The sequence below is a fragment of the Molothrus aeneus genome, chromosome 2, assembly GCF_037042795.1.
Source record: "Molothrus aeneus isolate 106 chromosome 2, BPBGC_Maene_1.0, whole genome shotgun sequence".
NCBI lineage: Eukaryota > Metazoa > Chordata > Aves > Passeriformes > Icteridae > Molothrus > Molothrus aeneus.
Genome location: NC_089647.1, coordinates 98,968,229 through 98,991,098, shown reverse-complemented (window position 1 = coordinate 98,991,098; position 22,870 = coordinate 98,968,229). Strand labels below are relative to the sequence as shown.

The window sequence follows — 22,870 nt, the reverse complement described above, 5'->3', positions numbered from 1 at the left end:
ACAGGCTGAAATTATATCTAATTAATGACTGTGTAAGCTGGCCTTGTGCTAGAAGGCCATATGTTCATTTGTGTAGACATGATGAAGACAGGCAAACAGCATCTGCAGAGATTACAGATCTGCCCTAGAGCTGCTTACTCACTGTGAGGCACTTGATGAGGAAGGCACTGCGGATGCCAACTGCCTGAAGTACCACTGATACTCACGGATTGTACATGATAATATGTGAATTTTCATGGCATGTTGCTGCCTGCAGTCTTTTGTCACTTTGGGATGGGGTCCTCAGCATGCTGATTGGTTGGGGGTACCTCCTCTGTGAAAGGGTTGTGATATAAATGTTCAGATACTCAGGGAAGCCTGTGTGTAGGCACTAATGTGACAGGTAGTGTACAATTGTTTGTTTTTAAAGAGAGGAGGGAAGCAGGAATAAATGGAATGGCTCACCTATGTGGACTTACAGCTGAGAGCTTTTCTCCAGCCTGTAGGAGCAGTGTCTTTCATTATCAGGTCCACTGGTCCTGAAGGTGTGTGCCATAGCTAGCAGGAATGTGTGTGTGCATGTACTTCTGTTAAATATATTTCTAGCCAATGAGGGAAGGGAAAGTGTGTTTTAAAGGTGTTCAAATAGTAGTTCTATTTGTGTGCAAAATCTGTCCTGAAAATCTCTCTCAGCCTTTGAGAAGGCACTGAAAGGGATTTTTAGTTGTTTTCCTTTTCTGGTGGAAGACGTTGATATCAATAATGTTTCAAGGAGTGACGAGGAGACTTTGGGAAGGGCCAGAGGAAAGAAAATAATTTTGCTGTGATCCATTTTGCTAAGATGAATGGTGACCATTTCAACTTTAGTGAAAATTTACCTTTCACTAAAGTTGTGTTGTCTCAGTGGGGGGACATGAGGACTTGAATTGCATAGGCAGAGTCTGGAAAAATTCTATTGAGCTAGAGGAGAAAGGCATTTCTTTGTCCTTGAGGAGTTTTGTATTTGTCCTCTGGGATGAAGGATAAGTCAAACAGGCTACTTTTGGAAAACTAAGAAGTCACATCATTTTTCCCCTGGCATTTTTGCCATTTCAGACAGCTCTGTCTTTTCTTCTGACTCTTATTCTGCCAGAGACCACCATTCTGGGTGGATGGCTTCCAGTGCTCTTCTGCCTGTGAAGAAGAAACATTAGGCAGAGTCAGAGAAGGGATATTGTTCAGCTTTGTGGCCACTTTGTCACTGTCTCCATACAGGAGCCCTTAAATCCTCCAAAAGTGTGGGTTTGCATTAGAAGATGGGAAGGTTTGTAGTTACTTGGCAGTGATCTGGAACCACTTTTACACTTGTCTGTACACCATCAGTGGGCAAGTGGGCTTTTCTGATCAATTGCAGAAGAAATTGGAGAGATTTAAGTTGTCTCAGTATCTCTGTGGGTTTAGTTCTTAATTATCCTTTTGTGCCATTCTGCTGAAGCATGTTTGTTAATCACTCCAGAGTACTTTAGCTTCTTTCAATATATTGAATTCCACTTGGATGCTTTTAAAAGTGTTTGCACAGCATATGCCTTTCTTAGGAGTATGGGAAATATCCACAGTCTGAAACAAAAGTGCAGTGTTCCAAACTCAACATCCATGTTGTTATCCCGTAAATTAGTACGCACTGTGCCGTTACGTAAGTTTGCCTTGTGTCAGAATAATAAAAGCTGAGTGTACTAAAAGGCTGATAAGCCTGCCATGAAGAATTACATTGTTCAAAATTTTCTGTCTTAAAATAACACCTGTTGCCTTACTGACATGCTGGTAGGATAGTGTGTCTTGAGAGCTAGTAGAAAAAAAGCAAAAAAAAAAAGGCAATTTTTCAGGCCATTCAGGTCTGAGCTTTGGCAGCCTTGAATTTAGTATTGTCTCAGAGCCACTCTTCTACAAAAGGACTTCGAGAAAGCACAGCTGTTCTGTATTTTTGGATATTAAAAATGGACAAAGTCACTTTTCAGTAATACTGCCATAGCCTCGAGGACCAAATGCAAAAAACAAGTGCTCCTTCTGTTGGCAGGTGGGAAGTTCAATCCCTTAAAAAGCAAAATAAAAAATAATAAAATAGATGGTTGTGCAGATTCTGAGGGTAGCCTGCAATGAGGGTGAAGGGACAAGTACCCACAGCTGCCAGAGAAAATCACTGCTGGCAGTGTGCGCGTATAAAGTGACAGCGCACTTCCAGCGGCCCCTAAATGAGTGGCAGGGGGAGAGGGGAAGTTCACCCCTGCCACCACAGCCATGCACAATGATCGCCTTTCTGGGTGCCCAGGTCACAGCTGCTGTCTGGAGATTACGTACAGAAGCACTCTTCTTCTCTGGAGAATGAGGTTTCCTGGAGGATTAAGCACAGGCTGAAAGCAGGAGGAGTTATTCACGAGGGAGACAAAGACCTTGAGCCCAGGGCTGTGACAGGCGACAGGGGCGGAAGACTGAGCAAGAACAGGACTGCCAGGAGTTGCTGCTTGGATGGGAGAGCCTCCATTTAGGGTCCTGAAGTGGTCCAGTTGTGGGGTGGAACCCACTGAGGGTCTGGCATGACCTTGCCTGCTGCAGGACTTGAAGTGTTGCTTTCCTACTCATGGGGAGGTGGGTGGAGTCTGAAGGGCTCTGCCACCTCCTGCATCTACAGTCATTTCTTGCTCTTAATCTCAAGCCTCATTTATTATTCAGAAATTGTGACCAATGCAGTAATCTGAACCCCCATGTAAAGGTGCATATGCACTCCCCATCTGCTCAGAAAGTGATGATTTTTGCATTTTCTTCTGTCACTGACGTGTTTCACCATGCCTTCTAAACCCAGTGCTTTGGTGCTTCCTTCCTTCTTCCCTCTTCCTTCTTAGCTTTTTTTTAAATCTCCTTTTTTCTCTCTTATCCTACTATTTCACCTCTTGGGTACACACATTCCCAGGCAAGTATCCAGAATATCCTTCACCCACGTATCATGTGCCAGCACCTCTGTTTTGTGTAGGAAGGTCTTCTATATTTGAAGCCAGGGCCATCTGTCTCAGTGCTAAAAAAAACAAAAAAAACCACCCAGGTTTCTTGCAGTTTTCTGCAAGGGCAGTGGCCACAGTTCTTCTGCATAACTGTAAAAGGAAAATGCAACCAATTCTATAGTAATAATATCTGAAACTTCTATTTATCAGTTTTAAAGTTAAGTCCTATTTCACCTGCTGGATCAAATTTCCCACAGATCCCATATGCTGGCAACTTCTTTTGAGTGGCTTCAGAATCCTAGTGCTTTTTATAATCTGAAACAAATGAGTGCTGCACATAATGTAGGAAAGTAGAGGTGGAGGCAGAGGAGGCTGACAATGCATGCATTCAAACAAAGTGAAAGTGCAAGTGGGAAAAATCTGACTGTGTTGGTAGAGCTTGTCAGAGGGCGTTTCAGGCATATCATGTATTAGGAAATCATAGTTATTTTAAAAGCAAAAGAATGAAACTTCTTAAAAGGAGCAAAATTCCAGAAGGATGCTAATGAGAAGTATTGGGTGCCAGTGTTTAAATGTAATGTCATAGTTGCTAGTTGTCCGTGCTGTATGGATATTTCCTAAGTGCAGTGTGAGTCTTAACTGAATCGCATTTTAAACTCTATTTCCATTTGCTTCTCACTCTGTAAAATCCTCTCTAAAAAGGAGTGTTGTCAAGTAAATTGGTAAGAATTGAAATACTGCTGTTGTAGCTGAAAATAGTTCATGCTTTTGATGTTGCATTTAGGCACAAACAAAAATAAACAGGAGATCATACAAAAACTGTTGAGAGGAGAAACTCAGTGTGAGGTAGAAATGTAACCTGTGCTGCTCGCTTCTGGCCCTGGTTGATATATTGTTAGGAGCAAAATGCTGAAGAGTGCTCCCTTGCAACAAATATTACATAAATACTTGCAAGGAGGAACTGAAGCAACTTTGATTTTTTTTTTTTTTTTTTGACTCACCAGTCTTGTGAAGAGTACTGATGACTGCCCACATCTGGTTGGTGAATTGGATTAGAATTTAATTAGCATACAGAGTTTAGAAAACTTTTACAAAGTTTTAAAAATAATGTGAAAGGAATAAGGAATAGCTTAGCTAAAAATTCAGAGAAGAATTACTGAAATGTTCCTCTGAGCATAACTTGAAAGTTGCTTTCCTGCTCCTTAAAGATGTAGCTCACATGAATGGTAACCTATTTTATTAACATTTTCTGTTCAGATAATTTGTTAAGTTTAAAGATATCTGTAGTATCTAATTGACCCCTGTAGCTAAGAGTCCATCTGGAAATCTAGGCACATACTGAGGAAGATCAATAAAGTGATTTTAGTGTTTCTGAAAACAATTTTTGTGGCTTAGTTTATGCATCAGAAAGGACAATTCTCCTGTCCTACGTTTGGGAAGTACCTCAGCAAACACAAAAGAATAGTCTATTCACTTTATGTACTTACTTTTTCAACACTGTGTTGTAAGGGCATGTTTCCAAGCAAAAACATACTTTCCTCTTTAATCTCATCCACTTACATATACATCAATTTGGTATAGCAAAGTGGTTAAATTCAGGCTGAAATGTGGTCCAAAGGAGAAATGGAGGCAGAAACACCTTCTGTAATTCTTACTGTAGAGGAATAGAAATTCTTTCCCCATGTCACTAAATTTAGGGCTTACACCAGCACTGAGAAGCAGTATTTTTCAAAATGTTGATTTGTGAAACAGAAATTACAAATATTTTAAGATGTAAATGGCTGCTTTTTTGTCTTCCTTCTCCATTGCAGTTCTGAGTATCTGTTCAGCTTTAGAGGTGCAATCTCTTTTTCTGTGTGACTGCACAGGGTGTTATTTACAGAGCATATCCATAACAGTGCTTCAGCTTGCAGGGGTGGGAAGTAGAGCCCACTTTGTATTGGCAGTATTTCTTTTGTGTCCTTAAAGAAAAATCTTAAACAATATTTATGAGAAAGGATCAGCATAACACTACCAGATGATTCAAACTGTGGAAAAATTACATTTCACTTCTGTAGGGCATCCCACATACTTAGTTGCTATGTCTTGGCTTAGTTGGGATTCTTTTACATATATATATATATATATATACACATATACACACACACACATTATTTTTTCTCTTTGATCTATTTAGAAGAGAGATAAAATTCTGTCAGCATCTGTAGTGATGTTACATTGCATGCAGATAGAGCATAGGCGGAAAGAAAGGAAGAATGTATCTTTTGGGGCGAAAGGGGTTTATAAGTATCCAGGCCCTTGAGTATTCCTGGGCTTCTTGGCTTCAGTGGTACAGCTCTGTGAGGAAAGCCCCTGTGGAGCAGAACACAGTCTATTTCTCCTTGGTTTGGGATCAGCTTGTGCAGCATGTCTGGGACCATGCAGGATCCCTGTGGAAAGTGCAGTGCTGTAGAATCATGGGTTCTGTCCAGCCAGTGCACTCCAGCTAGGATGCAGTAGGATGATGTGGGGAAGCATTTACTTCTTCTCTCACTCTGCTCTACGCCTGCTTGCATCACTCTCCGATCTTGGTCGTGATGTAGCTGGTGGCACAACTCTTCAGTATTTGGCATTTCTGCTTTCCAACCTTGACCTGAAAGGAATTTTCTGTTTTATGATCCTCATCCTCTCTCCAAGGACAAACTTGAAAGCCATAGTATTTTTTTCTTTAACATCTGTGTGTCTGAATAAGTTTTGGGACTCTTGCATTTGGAGCAGAAAATTCAGACTAGCAAATTTCTACCATTTCCTGAAAGGAGTGAAAATCACCTCTGCCTTGACACCTGCAGCAAGATCCCCCAAGTCAGGACAGTGTTTAGAAAGTAGCAAAAATAGTAATGATCCTTGAAATTGGTTTTGTTAGACTGAGTTAAAAGGACAGGAAAGGAAATGTGTGGAGCTTGTCCTGCTTCATAGCACATCAATCTCTTGTGTGAGTGCCAGTAGTTTTGGGGTTTGTTTTTTTTCATGAGATTAATATAGGAGGCCAGAAACTATTTCTGCCTACAGGAGCAGGCATAGTATATCCTGCATTCTCTGTGTCTTCCTCCTCTGACTGAATGCTGAAGCGTGAAGCATATTCTGAGATGTTTCTATGCTGTGCACTTGCACAGTAGAAAACAGCAGTAGGTGGGATATTGGAAAAGTTAATAGCACTTACTCAATGTGGAGGTGAGAAGGTAGTTTTGTTTCAGCAAGATAGTGACTCATGATGCCAAAATGAATGTGATGAGGCTGGTTTATTTTAGCTTAGATATCACACATACCTGTTGAGGTCTGAGATAAAGCAAGCAAACCCTCAGTAAGCATACTGTCAGAGTTCAATACCCTGTAGTGATCCAAGTTGTAAAAGCCTGCCTCATCACATGAGAGCACAGAGGGCTCTTTCTGGGGCTCTTTGAAAGGAAGAGTGGTGCCTTTGTTGGCAGGGTGCTGCCCTGTGCCAGAACACCACAGCGGATGGCGGCATGTGCTCTGCATTCATCGTTGGTCTGAATCCAGGGATTCTGAAGAATAAAGGAAATTTGAGAATATTTCCTGGATTGGGGAGTGCTATGAACAGGTCCCATTGGGTGTCAGCAACATGAAAGGCACTGCTTTACCCTGGTCTGAGTTCGTTCACTTCCTTTCTTCTTCACACCCCAAGATGCTGAAGAGAAATTCTGCAGGTGAGACATAGTATTTCTAAATACATGGAGGGCTTTTTTTTTCTCAGCTTTCTCTTTCCTTGGTTTAAATTCAAAGTTATGACACTGTTTTACCTGAAGTTTCTTTTGATAGACCTTCACTCCTGAGAATCCTAAAATCTCATTGCTGAGATTTTTGCCCACCAAAACCACTGCCCTTCTCAACTGGGTAATGCAGAGAAAATGTAGCACAAGTGTCATGAGTTGAGATAAGGAAAAGTATATGTGAATGGAGCTGAGATTTGTTTTATTTCATTTTCTGTGTCAAGCTGTCGTGGCATTTGATTCCAAAGGACTCATCTCAGAAGGACTGGTTACAAAGTGAAGTTCTCACTCCAGTGTGAATGAGAAAACCAGTCTCCATTTTGGTCTTTAATTCCTCTTTTCTCCAGCCTAGACTGTTTTGTTACTCTCACCCATCTGTTAATGACCTAATGAAGGCCTCTGAAGGGTTTCTTAAGTCCCTTCTCCTTTTTCTTTGACATTAGAGCTTCCTGTGGTAACATGGCAGCCTTGTCTGCTGTTTTGGTACCAAGTTGTGAAATGCCTCAGAGTATGGGAAAACCATGTCCAGCCTTTAAAGGCTGTGGTGCCAAATAATGTGTAGTCCTCTCCAGCCAGATTCCTTAGTGCCCCTGAACAAACACCTTGAAAGTGAACCTGTGGCTACTGGAGACTATGAAAAAGCTTTCCAGGGAGTCAAGTTGGCAGAGCTGGTGCATCAGAGAAGAGTCACTAGGGGTCAGACCCTTGGGCTGTGGACACTCAGTGTTGCAGAGTATCTTGTGGGGAGAAGGGAGGGTCCCTGCTGGAGGGAGGAGGATGTCCACAGTCAGACCTCAGTCGCTGCTGCGCAGCTGCCATATGGACACGGTGCTGTGCCAGTGCCAGCAGCTCTGTCACTGCCGTGGGGACCAGTGAGTGACATGCCTCTCCTGCCAGGTCGTGCAGATCTGCAGGGAGGCAGCACGGTGCTGCGTGGGCGCTTGGCACATGGCAGGGGATGGTTGAGAGCAAAGTGCTTGTGCACAGCAGACACTGTTGAGTATCTTGAGCTTTGCTGCAGAAGAAATCAAGGAGGAGAGATGGATGCTCATCCTCAGGAAAGTTTCCTGAAACAGAACAAAAAGAGTCTGAACAAAGCAGGCATTTCTCCTACAAGACTGCTTCTGCAGGCTGCAACCCAGGCTTTTTTCTGAAGAGCTTTTATATCCACCTCACTTACAAGCTGCCTGCCTAGGATCTCATTGGCATTCTGCTTTTCTGCTGTAATCTCATGTTGTTAAGGAGTGTGATTTTTCTTCTTAGCTGTGCCACATATAGAAGATTACATAAATACTGTGGAAATTTTGGGAGAGGGAAAATGAAGAAGACGAAGAAGAAAAAGAAGAAAAACCAAACCCAAACCACCAAACCCTTCCTCTAAGCATTTTGACTTTGTAATCTTATGTCTTCCTCACAGAGGAAATTCTGTTTAATGTAGGAAGAAGGCAGACATGCCTCTTTACCAAGAAAACCACAAACTGGCTTCGTGATGGTCCAACTGTGTTAATGAGCAATTACAGACAAACACACTGAGCTGAGGTAGATTTATTCTCCTGGCAGCTGTTGCCCAAAGATGGTTTGATGCAGCAGTGCTTTTTCCTCCTCTTCAGTGTTGAACTCATTTCCATCTCCTTCCTCTTGCCCTCTTTTCCTGGGTAAATAGAAATTCACTATTTCATAAAGGTGATGCTTCTGAGGTTCAGCTCTCCCATTAAACCAAAGGATAATTCCAGGATGGACAAAAGGCTTTTTTTTTTTGCTCCTCCTTACAGCACAGTGCTTCAGTTTCTCATTTTCAAAACAGGTATTTTAAAAAATGTGTCCAGGATACAGGGGTATAATTTAGCTTTGAATACAGGACACTTTCTGATGAATGTGTTTGAGTTCTGAAATCCTCGATGACAGGGTCTGTGTCAGTGTTGAGGGCAGCCAGGCCAGCTCTCTGGGGGGGACCCTGGGCTGCTGTTCAGTGCAAGCAGTGCAACAGACACTGTGCTGCTCTTTGAATTATCGAAAGACTCTTTTAAAAGTCTGAAACCGATCAAATAATAAGATTTTATCGGTTGTGCTTCCTTCTTTACAGAAAGAGTGAAAATTTGTTAAATATGCTTGCAACTGGCGAAGGAGAGGAGGAATAAAACTTCAAACAGTGCTGCTAAAAACAGCCTGGGCTGCTTTTGTTTGGACTTGCAAAACGCAGCAGCTTAATGCCTCCATTGTATGCAGGGGGAAATATGCTAATTCAAAGCACATTTCCCATCAGAAGCCCTTTCAGGCCTGTCATCGCTGAGATATGAAGGATGATAAAAGCGGGGAGCAGGGGAGGCCGCTGCTGTGGGAGCGCGGCTGCGGGCATTGTGCGCTGAATGCGGCTGCCGAGCCCGCTCACCCGTGAAGGCCCGGCCCGGCCGCCTTCCCATGGGCGCCGCCTGCCCGGCCCGGCCCGGGCCCCCCGCCCCGCCAGGGCATGGCCTGGCGCGGCCTCAGAGACCGCGGTGTGCAAGCACCGGCCTCCAGCGCTCATCCCGCAGCCCCCTGGCCCGGGGTTCCTCTCGGGGTAACACGGACACCTACTTTCTGTTCACTTTAAGTGCAGTTTAAGCTGAAATAACAGATTTTTCGTGACAAGGCCTCCATCGGTTCCTTTCCAAGTTGCTGATACATGCAGGGCAGTGGCGCTGAGCTCCCTCTGTAAAGAGATGCCTTCAGCTCGGGAAATGGGGGATGCTGCAACTGGCAAGAGTTTTTTCTTTTCAGTTATGCAACAGAAGGGAGTCTCTGAAAAGCTACTTAGTCTGTTACCATATCTATATGGTTATGTTGGAGGTTGAAATAAATGCATTCATCAGTGTTTGGTATGCATTCAAAATCTTGAAATACTGACTGATATGTATAAAAGCCTAGAATTTGGGATTTTTTCCCTTCTCTCCTAAAGTTGTGAAAAGGTCTTTAAATGATGGGGTTTGTCCCAGGACCCTGTTGGTCCCGAACTAGGGAGATGCTCGGTTTACTCAGGAATACATTTTCTGTCTTCCTTTAAACATGTGTGTGTTGTTTTATTGTAGAGAATTTGGGCTTTAGTGAAATTGACAATCTGATAATGTTGCTATGATATTTGCTTAGAAACAGTTTGAAGTGGCAGTGAAAAATCAGTTATAGTTTGTTTGGCTCTATAAACCTGCAGTGTACTAATTGCAAATTAAACTAAGAAAATGGACTTTTGATTGTGTTTGCAATCTGGTGATGTTCTGTCTGCAATAGAAGTATGTACTACACTTGAACACACAATTAGTTTCTAAGACCATGGGTGGAAGTGCTTATAAATACTTTTAAAGCCGTGGCTGGTCAGTTTCCTCGCTGTACTAATAACCTTGTGAACAAGCAGTTTGGGCTGGGTGATTTTGGCTGAGCATGAGAAACTGTGGTCTTTTTCTGCAACTTGTGGGCAAGTCTGTGAGCTGAAATGTCCCATGTTGAGCAACATGCCTTTGGTCACCTTCACCTACGCTTGACATAGTAGTTTTTTTCTACATAGTGTTCTTCTTCTGTTCTTCAGCAGAAAAAACCTTAGTCAGAGCCTTGGGTGTTTTTTCTACCTTGTGCTTTTCTCTTGTTTTAATTTTAGGGATTTTTTTTTAATATATACATCCCTTATCCTTTTCCCTGGTTCCTCAGCTCCTTTCTTTTCCTCTCCAAATGGTGCATAAAGGTGGAGCAGATAATTGTACTTCAGGAATCAGTAGTAGTGAGATATATGGAAGATGTGTCTGTAGTACTACAGAAATCAAAAATGCCCAGGGCATTTTCAATAACTGATGTGAGTGTCTCCAGAGGAAGCACACAAAGAAAATGTTTAGTGTTTACACCTGGGAAGCTGTGAGTGCAAGAGAAATGATTACAAATGTGCTGAAAACCAGAGAGTAGAAATAAAACAGGATGGGAATGATGCAAGGAACAGATAAAGAAAAGTAGATGCTAGATGAATTTCACTCTGAGTCATGACAAAGTGCAGAAATTATGTCTTTCAGCTGTTTAAAATAAGTGAGTATCACGTTTGGAAAAAAACAGAGATGGGGATGTAACTAGGCATTGCTCAAAAGAGAGTCTGAGTGGTTTTCAGGCAGCCGGAATGGAGGCCATTTCAGAGGCTGGGACCCTGCTCCTTCTGCACTGACTGCAGTGGGGCCCTGGCCATTGTGCAAGCCCTCCTTTGTGCCAAGCCTCAAAACCTGCCGGGCCACAGAGTGGCTCTTCTCGCCAAACACTGAAAGGCTCCAAGCCTGAGACACTTAGAAAATTAGGCAAGACAAAGTGTTGGAAATATATACTCTAGGGAATAATCCTGCCCTGGCAAGGGATTTTACTTGACAGCCTATCTGGGAATCCAGGCTGAAAGCTGCTACTTTGTCCTTAACTCACCCTATAGCACTTTTGTCTCAGAGCTCACTTTGTATGCAGGATCACCCACTGCTGAGGTTCAGCAAAAATTGAGGCGTGACGTGATCCAGATGGAGCTCCAACCACACTCGTTGTTAGCAGGTTAAGTCATTCCTTGTTTACAAAGGTAGAGGGGTGGAGTTTTTTTCTTAATTGTGCTGAACTCCGTGAGTGCACACTTAGCTTTTTGTGGGCTCAAGTGAAAGACCTGTAGAACACTTGAGCGGCGTTGTTTGCTGTTCACAGCGGCGCTCTCAAAGGCTTTGCAAAGGGCGAAAGAACCACTGCTTTCAACATGACTGGGATCCCAATCGCTGCAGCTGGAAAGAGGGGACTGCAAACCTAGACTGGAGAAGTTGCTTGGCACATATTTAGTCGATGAGTTAATTGGACACTCTCAACATGGGACTTGTTAATGTCCTGCTGCTTTCCTAATGAGGATATCTGCTGTTGCAAAGAATACAGTGATTAATTAGGGACCGTTTCGTTAGTGTCTTAACTGAGGATTTCATGACTAGTGTCTTATGTGTGAACAGAGACTACATTTGCAATTCAACAGGCAGTCCAGCACTGCATGACAGAACTGGTCCAGGATCTTTCCAAAGTATAGTTTAATTACACTAGAATAAGAATTTTCTATCTTGGGGAAACAGCTACAGTTGTCGTGACTTACAAGGTGCTGAAACCTCAAACAGTGAATTTCAGTACCTGATACCAATCATTATTGTGATGCTTTCTTTTATCTCAACATTTTGACTTTTGAGTTCAGTGGGCTTTTCAAAAAGTTGATGCACAACTGCCCAACAATCCATGAGCTGCTCTAGGAGCAATGTATGGCAGAGCCTGGGGCCGGTGGTGCTGATTTTCCAACCCAGGATACTGAGATAAAATGGTAACAGTGCTCCCAAAGTGTGGCTTAGCTGTGCTGCAAACTCCAGTCTGATCTTGGCTAACTTGGTTCCTGGCCCTGAAAACTTGAGCTGCAGGAGTCTGTAGCAGTCTGTACACTGGGATGGCTGTGCATTCACTATCAAGCTGAATACCTATTGCATGACTCTAGGAAATAATTAGTATGCATGCCTCATAGTGGTTCCAATGGTGCTCATATGGTTTACTGTTCAATAAAAATACATATATAATTGTATGCATTTTCTTCATATACATATGAATATGCACACATACATGTTTTCTGTATGTGTACACACACACACATATCTACATCTGTGGTTTATGCATGGACTCCTTTGTGACATTCTAGGAGGATTCTTCATCCTTGTCCCTCCCCAGGTACCCCCAGTATGCAGTGTGAGGTACCCCTGGTGAGGGTGCCTGAGTGAGTGCCCCTGGTTTCTTTTTGGGGAGCTGTAGGCTTTTGCACTTCTTTTTATTTCCCTGCTTTTTTCCATGCTTTGTGAAAAGACTGGACTGAAGCCAAGACTGAAGAACAAAACGAGCACTGAATAGATGAGAGATTGTAGGTGGGATGCTGAAGCCTATGCGAAGAGTGGGAGGGCAATTTTGAAAATCAGAACTGGATGTAAAGTTAACAGAGAATTGTCTGATTAAATGTGACTTTGTGGAGCAAAAGGCTAAGTTTGTGTCAAGGCTGAACTCAGTGATGTTTATTTATAGACAGAAAAAAAGAAATCAACAGGTAGCATCCCAATGCCAGGCCTGTGTCAAGCTCTTGTGTTTTGAGATGGAACAGCTGTATTAACAGGAGTATATTATAATGATACCTTTGCTGCCTTCTAAATTGCTGGCAGAAATAGCTCTTCTACAAGTACACGAGGCACTTCTACTTGAGTGCTGGCAAGTGTGACATAAATATCTAGGATGCTGTTTCAGTATGTCCAAGTATTCAGAAGCTCCAGTTAGTTTCCTGAGATGGCAGTAAGCTTTGACAACAGTATTGGAGAAGAGGGTTCACAGCAAAAGCTAAGTATGTTGGAATGTCTTCAAAGTGCAGAATTAAGACAACAAAGACAAAAGGCTTGAGCACATTTTTTTCCTGCTGCACTACAAGGCAAAGGTATGATAGCTGAGAATCTCCCTTCAGTTGTGATGGACAGAGGGAGCAAAAAAAAAGGTGGTTATGTGTGCCAAAGTCAAAAACATAGCCCTTAAGATTCTGGAGGAGCATTTGAAGTACTGTTGAAGGCTTCATGTACTAGTCATGTATGTGAGGACCTTGCCACTGATGAAGAGAAAAATGTATGGAGATTGGGTAGCTCAAAGGCTTGTTTTGCTACTTCATTCTAAAGTTAAAGCATTTGCAACCTGCCATGCAGTACACTTACAGAAAAATCATGTGGTAAAATTGTGGAGCTGGAGTAGAAGCTGAGGACAGCCACTGGAGCTGGAGCTCTAAACACTTGCCTAATGAAAGTTCCTCCTGGGGGAGATGCTAGGAAGTCTTTGCTTTCATTTTCTGTATTTCCATGCTCTTTCTACTGTAGTCTAAATGGGTTCTAGTTTGTCACCATATTTTTTTCTAGCTTGCCAAAAGGCTACTCCAGGCAGCCTCACAGGAGAGGGATGCAAGAGGTCATGTTGATTCCAGCTTAGTTTCACATGTATCCTATTTTGTTTTCATTTTTATTGCCTTTCCTTGGAAGTCTTTGGAATGGTTGAGAGTTCTGTATTTTGTCTGTCAAGAGTTTTGAATTCTTTTCCCCAGATTTTTCTCTTTTAAATACAAGTTTCTAAAACCCAGGAAAATGTTACTAAGGCCCTTAGATTAGATAAATAAAGTCCATCACTTTTAAAAATTATTTACTTCTGTGCTGTTGACTGCCTTTCATAAGTGGAAATGGAGCTCTCACCTGCTTAAGAAGACATCAACTTTTTCTTTCATTTTGACTTTCATTATAGCTCTTCAGGCTTTTTTCTTTGGTAGACTTAACATCTCTACAGCTATCTTTGAGACTAGAGCTTGATGAGACCTAGCTATGGAAAAGCCATACAGAACCATCTGCTCACTTTCTAAGGGATTTTTTTTTCCTTTTGTGTTCCCACTAAATGTTAGCTGTTGGTGTATGTTCTGGATCTGGGCTGTTTATTACCTTTGATTCTCAGCCGTGGCTGTAACTGTAGTGGTCCAGCTGGAAACAGGCAGGCTGGACAGAGAACCGTACGTACCCCAACAAGTGAGTGACATCTCCTTTGCCTGCTGCTTGTCACCAGGCATTTAGCTTGGCAGCAGTCATTGACATCTTCATGAGGCTTTGTTAAGGGAGTCACAGCACTGGCATCTTCACACGGTTAAGGTTTGCTTACTCCTGGACTTAGCTCCATTGGTTAACTCAGTGATTTTCTTTGGCTGCAGAGATAACCACTATCCATGCTTAAGCCTTTTTTTTTGCCTCTCCTCACAGAAATGTGAGACTGAGACCCCTAAGTGCAGTGCAGACTCATGTCTGTTTTATACTGTGGTATAAGTGCAGGGATTTTCCACTGTTATTTGTTAATTTGGATTCCATTTTCCCTGTAACCTAGTATATCTGAAAGAGTGAACCCCAATTTTTAAGTTTTTGTAAAGTACTTGCAAGATCTATGACTGCTGCACAACTGAAAACTTGTCATGCTTTGATTTTATCCACATGGAAAGTTTGCCTTCTTTTGCATAAGTATTTGGACTGGGTTTTATAAGCAAGTCTTTGGTAACTGGTTTAAAGCTGAACACGAGCAATTACATTGCACCAAGTGGCTTCACGTGTATTTGTTCTTTCTCTTAAATATTAAAATAAAAAGTATTCTACAAGTCATCTTTGAAATTAGTTGTTTGGACTGTGTGTCAGTCTTGTTTGAAGGACAGTCTCTGTATTTTAGCTTCTGAGTCTTGGATCTCATAGATAATCTCAAATTGCTCTTCAGCTATGTGAGAACACTCTTTATTACAGCTCTGTGAAGCCTTTGTAGAAATGGCAAGTGTGTATTCATCTCCTGAAAGCTTGTGAAGAATTTGCTGTAGCTTATGGTAGAGCTTCTCAGCCTGCAGGAATGTAAACTAGATTCAGTGACATTAAAGATAGATGTTCAAAAGAAACTGGCACATGAACAGAATAGGGATTCTAATGTATTTTTTAACTTCTGCAATTGTGCTATTTTAATTGACTGAGCAAAATGATTAAATATGTGGTTTTGGGGTTTTTTTAATACCTAGATAAAATAGATTTAAGCCCTTTCTTTTAACTATTTTGCAGTAAATGCGACTTGGTGTGCAGGGCCTTCACATACTTTCCTCCACTGCTATTCATCCTGAGGTTTGGCAGTAGGCTCAGAGCTGTGCTTTAGCAGCAGAAACCCTTGCTGCTCAGCCCCTCTCCTCATTTTCACTTTTATCTTGTTCTGCAAAAACAAAATGCTGGGCTGAACTTCTCAAATGTAACTAGCTGCCTGCCCTGGTTGCTGGTTATCTAAATCAGCTTGATCTGTATAAGCAGGTTTTTCTGAGTATCAGTCTTAAAAGTTTTGGGGTTTTTAAATTTTTTTCTCTTTGTGGCTTAATCTTGTGCTGTGTTGTCATAGGCATAAACTTGATGTCTCCCAGTCTCATCACATATTATGACATGGATGTATCTGTTTAAGGGAGGGAACATTGAATGAGACAACTTGCTGGCTGAGATTAATGCTTGAAGCACAAGATCAGAACCCATGTTAGCACTGGAGGAAATAGTATAGTTTGTTTTATTTGCATACATTGTATTTATCAATGATGGTGTAAAAGTTTGAAAATCAAGAAATTGCTTAATATGATAACTGCTTAAAACCTGTCATACATTGCAGCAATCCAGAAAATAGTAACAAGGGAGGGGAGAGAATTTTACGCTCATATATACTTGGAGCTTCCAGAGGATGATTTAGTTGGTAGGATTAATGCTTTTGAATAGTTGTGCTTGATGATTTTTGAAGTGCTCAGTTCAGGTTCTTGTGAAGTAGATTCTGGTATTGTGCACTGATTTTTCATTGCCTGTTTTGGGAAGGGGTTATTCTGGGGAAACAGTTGAGGAAATAGTCTCCCAGCCTGTTAGTTTTGAGTTTCTGAAACACCACAAACTATGAAGTCCTGAGCCTGCCTAAAATTCTGCTCACCACCAGTAGGAAAGTGTGCAGCTGTTTGAAGGAGTAGGTCTCACTGGTAAAGAGGGGAGGGCTACGGTCATGGGTTTCCTCCAGGGACAGTCTATAACCACAGGTTATGTCTAATGTATTTTCTGTTTAAATAAAGGAAATTCCAGATTATGTTTGTATTTTCTGTGTATTTATACTGATAAGTGCATTGATACTCCACCACTTGAATTAGGTTATGAGCAGGCCTTTTGTAATTTAGGATAATCTGAAGGGAGGTTTCAGCTTTTTAAGGTTTTAGACCTTCCAGTCTAAAAGCAAAGATCATTAAGAAAGAGAGATCTAGACTATGACAGAAGTAGCAACTGCACTATGAGGTGTTCCAAGAAGAGAATTTTATGTCAGAAGCAATCAAGTGCTTTGACCAATTACTAAAATTCATGTGACTTTCAGCAAGGAGGGTGTATGTGGTATGGAGTTTCAGTCTTACTGATGTTAAATGGGGAAAAAGCCCCACTCTTCGTAGAACCTTTTCTTTGTATAATCGTTATACCAACAACTTTTAGTAATAGTTAGAAGAATACAGCAAACATATCAGCCATGCTTTCATATTTTGGCTGATTGTTTCAGGGAGTGTGTTTGCAGTGCATGGTCTTGCTGGGGAGGGATTTCAATCTGTGTGTGGATTGCTGTCTTAGCACTGGAGAGGAAGGTGAGGGAAGTATGTCTTGCCACCTGGGTTGAGGTCTCTGCTGTGCCTACTGATTTGATTACCTTCAGGAACCCAACCCCTTGTCTCACATTGGCTCCTGAAGATACTGCATGCCATCTACAAATTACTACCATCATCCTGCTTACACAGAGGTCTGCTGAAGTGGGAGCTTCAACTGCAGACTGTTCCTGGACTCAAGGAAGCATTTTAGGTAAATGCTTGACATCAAGTTTTTATGCTGTGATACGAAACCGTAGGATGTGACCAAGACCTCCTGGCAGCTGTGCTGAAGCCTGAAGTCTGAGCAGTAATGCCCAAAGCAAAGTAACAGCTGTGTTAGCTGTGGTGAGAGAAGAGGGTTTGTGCACTAATTACTTGAAAGACACAGGAACTTTCTCTAATGGTTGGGTCTGAGGCTTTTGTGCTTTTCACTTGACATCTAGAAATAAAAATGCACAGCAAAATTGTGGGTTGTAGTAACTTCAACCAGAAGAGACTAAATTGCAGCTACAAATCTTTGGACTGCTTCCCTCTTCCCACTCTCCTGTTTGAATTTGTTATAGGGAACATGCAGGGTGTAGGTTTTGACATCCCCAGCATTTGCTGAATCTGCTGGGCATCTTTGCAGGCTGCAGAACTGGCTGCAATGGCTGGACCACAAAGGCCATTACACCTCACTTGCTCCACCATCCTACACACACAAAGGAGTGCCTTTGGGCACTTGTGCCCTGTGCAGTGTGTTGCACTGTAAGGCATTGAGACAAGCAAAGTGACAGGCAAGGTTAATTAGCCTCAGTGCAGCCTTAAATGTGTCAGTTGTCCTGGGTTTTGGGAGGGGAGCAATATCCCTGTGTGGTGTCGCCCTGCTCTGTGGCTCCCCAGCACAAGAGTGGGCTGGGGACACCTAAAGTCACCTCATGCAGTGCAATGCTGGCATGTCTTGAGTTTGTTGCTCCCAAGTGCAGCTTATTTGATCATGTTGCAGTCTGTCTGGATTTAGGAGAGTGATCAAACGTGCTGAACAGCAACTCTGTGCTCACTCCCAAGCATGGCTTTAGGTCTCTAGTGGCAGACCTCCTTTTAAAGCCCAAGTTGTGTTTTCTTAAACATTTTATCCTTTAGAGTGTTGCACGTGCATTTTAGCTCACTTGAACTAGCTTCCTGTCTCCTTGCTTGGATATTTTTTTCTTCTTTTTTTTCCCCCCATTGTGCTCATGAGTCAAACAAAGAATTAAAATTTTCCATGTACATACATATATATGCCCGCTTTTGCTTTTATGCTTCTCTCACACAGTCTTTTACCGTGGGTGAGCGGATCTCTCAGCAAAGAAAGCAAACAGAGAGAGCAGACCCATCACCCCCCACCCCTTGAAAGAGCAGAGGGCATGTGGAATAAATCAAAATGCAAAGCATAATAACAAGGTCCCATGGGAAAGGGAGCCTTGTGATTGTGTGCCGGCGTGCACTCCCCTTGGAGACGGCGGCCGGGGGGCTCACCTCACCGCGGCCGGGGGCTCCTTTCTTTCTCCCTTGCATCTCCCCTCCCGGTGTCACCAATCCATTCACTACCCGGAGAATTGATTAACGTTTGTTGGGAGACGGGAAAGAGGGGAAGAGCGGAGGGCAGGAGGAAGGGGGCGCGATCGGGTGATGCTATCTATCCCCGCGGTGTGGCAAGGCGAGGCACAGGATGGCTATTTTATAGCTGGGGACCCTGGTGACGTATAGCTGAGCGAGCTGGCACAGCTCCTCGTGGACCAGTCAGCGGAGCGAAATTGAAGCTGACAAGACTTTTCTGGCATTTTGGAAAGGACTGTAATCTACTGTAGGGGAGAACAGAGCCGCTCAATCACCGCCGCTGTAAATAGGAGACGGAAGGGAGCGAGAAAGGAGGCGAAGAGAAAAAGTGCTTGCTGGGGGGGGAGGGGGGGCGGCATTTTTGGTGGATGGTATGAAGCCAGCCATGGAAACTGCAGCGGAGGAAAATGCAGAACAAAGCCAAGAGAAAAAAGGTACCCAGGGGTCTAACAATAGCCTGTTTAAATCTTTTCATTCAGGGGGCTTAAAGAGGTTTAGGCCAGTTTTGTCACTTTTTCAAATAGCTCTTAAACAATCATTACTGCGTCTTCGGGCTTTCAGCCGTCCTTTCCTGCATGGCTTGACAACAAATTAATAGAGCATCAACCTTTCTGTCTGCGTCTGTATTTGCTCTGAATCTGTCCTAACCCTACCCGAAATGATGCTTGCAAAAGAAGTCTCGTTATTGCTGCGTCTTTGACAGATTTTGGTTAATTTGGTTTACAGAGGTAGCGTGTGCCTGTGTGTTTGCATGTTGTTTTCGGAGCCGTAATCTGGTGTTTTCATCGAGACTAGCCATGTAGCAAGGCTTTGCAATGCAGTGTGGGAGACCTAGGTTATAACAACATATAATAGATTATAATGTCACACAACCTTCGTGTAGTGAGCTCCATGCCAAATGCTACTCTTATTTTTAAAATTCCTTTTCTGTGGTGTCATCTGGCAAATTTTACTTTGGTAGCTATCTGCTTGCACTATGATAAGGGAGAACAATGCAGTGAGTTTTGCAACATTCGATTTCAGGATATGTTAATCACTGAGAATTACTGCTTAATGGAGAGAACAATTCCATGGTAGTGGTTCTGTTGTGGGGAGATGGCAGCGCTGAAAGAGAGGTGCTTCATCCATCCCAGCTTCACAGGTTGATTCTGTCTGGTCTGGAGTGCTGAAGTTCAGAGCATAAATTCAACTCGCAAGGAATATTTTCTTTCTCTGTTGTATAATTTGTGACAAATAACCGTTCCTCTTCAGTGTAGCAGAGTACTCTACAGATCATAGCAGTTTGTTGGAGTTTTTTTTACTGAATGGTACAGCAGCCACAAAATTATTTAAATTTCCGCTGTCTTTTTATTTGAGCCATAGTACATTTCTTTAACCTGCTGTGTATCGTTTATAAGCAATCTGAGTATCTCATCTGAGTATCTCATAGGCTTAAGCAGCTGATAAACAACTAGTGCATTTCCCCAAGCAGAATTCTTTTATCGATTGTTCAACAGTTCAGATATAAACAAGATAAATCCCGGTAGTGTCCAGTAACAGATTTTGTTTTCCTGCTTTGAATCTGACTCCTGCTACACACTTCATATAAAACAAGCTTCAGTTTCAAGTAAATGAAATTTGTCAAGTGATTAGACATAGTACTACATAATCCCTTAGGGATTTCACAAAAGGAGGTCCACTGATGAGAGATTAAACTCCGAAAGCCATTAGTGTATGTGGACAATAACCCACCTCACTGCAGATTTTGAGTAATTAATGTACAAAATGTCCTGAATAGATTGACTATAAAACCACCTTGAATTGATAGATCATTCTTCAAAAATTATAGCAATTCTTTCTTCTGACTGAGGAGCTTTTTTTAAACCAATGGAATTCATGTTACAACGAACACTAAAGAAAGTTATCCGCGTGCATTAGCAGCTGCGCAAAACAAAATGTGTTGCTGAGTGTGTTTATGATGAGTTTATGGCTTCCCTTTTGTTTTGGCAAGGATGAAAGAACAACATGTAGAACAGTAAATCTGCTTCCAAGTCAAGGAGGTTGATCTGTTGTTTTCATCAAATGCAAGCAGGGAGCCTCCTATCCCAATGTTACCACAATTTCTTAATTTTTTCTATGATAATTTTATACTTTGGATCTGTTACATAACTATATGTATGTAACACTTGTAGGCTTTGTTCCTGCTGATTCTCTGATTCCTGAAAGTAGCACACGGTCTCTCACAGTATGCTCTGTATTTCTCTTCACTTAAATTCTCAATATGCTTCACAGCAAATTAAAATGCAGAAAGCTGAAAGTCCTACTCCTAATTTCTATAGCAAAACAAATAGACCAGATCCCCTGCAAAGTTACTGCTGTGAAGTGGTCATGGAGAAGACGTATTTGGTCTTGAGGGTCAGGTTTTCCAAAGGGCTAAATCTGTCGAGTCCAGTTGGGTTTTCAGATGGGCTCAGCAGGCATCACGTACCTCTCAAATGTCAGAATTTTTCAATAGGACTCTTACACCAGCAACTCCTGTGGAGGAAAATGGGCTTTTTCTCTGTGTAAAGAAACTCGCAGGAAAATGCTGCTGCTTTATTTTGGGGTACAGAACAGGAGATTTAATTTACTCTCTGGACTACATCTCTTACTTGTTATGGCTCACATGCTTGTCAGCCTTGCAACATTTTCTTCTTCCTCTAAGATCCTACCTGGGCTTGGTAATGGCCATCCTTTATGAGATGCCCTAGATCCAGTGATTTCAAGGCAACTGCCACACCTTGAAGCAGTTGAAGTCCTATCACAGGGTCTTTTAACTCTTCCTTCTAGAAATTAATTGCAAAGCCTAGGGAGATAAACCACCATCTGAAGGGGTTTGGGAGATGCTGCTATTGCTAGGACTGAGCAAGGGAAGATCATGAGCATTCTGCTTTGGGTGCTCAAGTTCACACTCAGTATGCTTTTCACTGCCATGTTCTGGGAAAGTATCTGCATTTATTTAATAGCAAATTATGCTTTTAAACTAAGAGGTATTTTCCCTTAGCCAGAATTTTAAGCTGCCTGTTTCTAGGGTGTGTTTTCAATGCAAGGACCTTCTTGATGATGTGCTGCAGTTTTGTGGAATAAATGCTTGAAGGAAGTTGGGCTAGGACTACATGCTGTCTGTGTACAGATCTCCCAGTATTGGGAGAACCCTGGAGAGCAATGCTGCTGGAACACTTGGCGTGAGCAGCGAGGTCTATTTTCAGTTTGAGCACCCAAAGCAGTCGTACATGAGCACTGGTGCCACACAGGTACTGGGTTGTGTTTTCTGTCTCTGTGGCAAATGTGGACAGCCAGCTATTGTGGATTGCAGTGTAGCTGAGACAATTTGCACAAGCTGATGTGCTTTATGAATAGTTACAGATTGATAAATGAAAATTATTGAAAATTTTTTAGACTTTTTAAATTTTCTAAACTGTATAGACCTAAACCATGCTATCTTTATTTATTTATTTAATAATTTTCATGAATCCCTTGCCTGATTCAGGCAGCAGTACTACCCAGCTGATGGATTCAGTGTTTATCTGACATTTGTTTCTCTGCACCCAGATGAGTGGCTGCTGTCCCAGTTTTTTTAATTGGAATTGGAACAACCCTCATGCTGATGGAGATAAGAAATAAGTCAGCTTTATGCTGTGTATCAGCAGCCCTTATCAGAGGAAAACACCATGAAAGCTGAAGCAAAATGTTTAACAGATACTTTGCAGGGCTGCAGGACAGATTGGATGCATTTTAAAGATGAAGGTTTACAAATTATTACAAATGACAGGGTTTATCTTGCAGGCATTAAATTAAATCAAAATGTGAGGACTGGGCAGGCAGATTTACTGAGGTGGAATAAATAAGAAAAACGAAATGCCGTTTTGCATCAGCAGCGAAGGATATAGATCCTGATACACATTAACAGAGACAAGAAGTTTCCTTTTTCATTTAACTGTGAGAAATAGTACCAAGTTGCAAAATAAAAATAAAAAAAATTAAAAGAAGAAAAAAAGAAAATAAATCCCAACTGTGGATGACCATGGTGAATTCACCAATTCCGCACAGGATGGAAGAAAGCCCTGATACTAGGGTTTAGGTTCCTTATATGAATACATATGATGTTCAAATTGCCTATGCTGTGCTAAGGAATAATGAAGACCAGTTTGAGCAGCTGTACCAAAGGTCCCTTTTAATTGGCTCTTCCCTGCTTATGTTCTCTTGATAAAAGAAGACCTTGTGGTTAGTAATAGCTGTGAGCTTTATTATTTTTATGGTATATGAAGCCATGTTTCAGCTTTTAAGCTCTAAATAGACAAGTATATACTAGTCAAAAATAGAAAGAAAATACT

At 42.0% G+C, this 22,870-nt stretch overlaps 1 protein-coding gene across 7 annotated transcripts in view; it reads left to right on the top strand.

The window, feature by feature from the left end:
• Positions 1-22,870, top strand: part of GPM6B (glycoprotein M6B) — a 107,052-nt gene that overhangs the window by 55,826 nt on the left and 28,356 nt on the right. Inside the window, exon 1 of one of the 7 annotated variants that reach the window (XM_066545373.1) lies at positions 18,644-18,952. The exons of 3 other annotated variants lie outside the window; for them this stretch is intronic. In XM_066545373.1, coding sequence (XP_066401470.1) covers positions 18,892-18,952 — 61 coding nt within the window. In that variant the 5' untranslated portion in view covers positions 18,644-18,891. Of the gene's footprint in view, positions 1-18,643; positions 18,953-22,870 lie in introns of those variants that run through there. 3 more of the 7 variants (XM_066545371.1, XM_066545372.1, XM_066545368.1) reach the window with 3 other exon arrangements.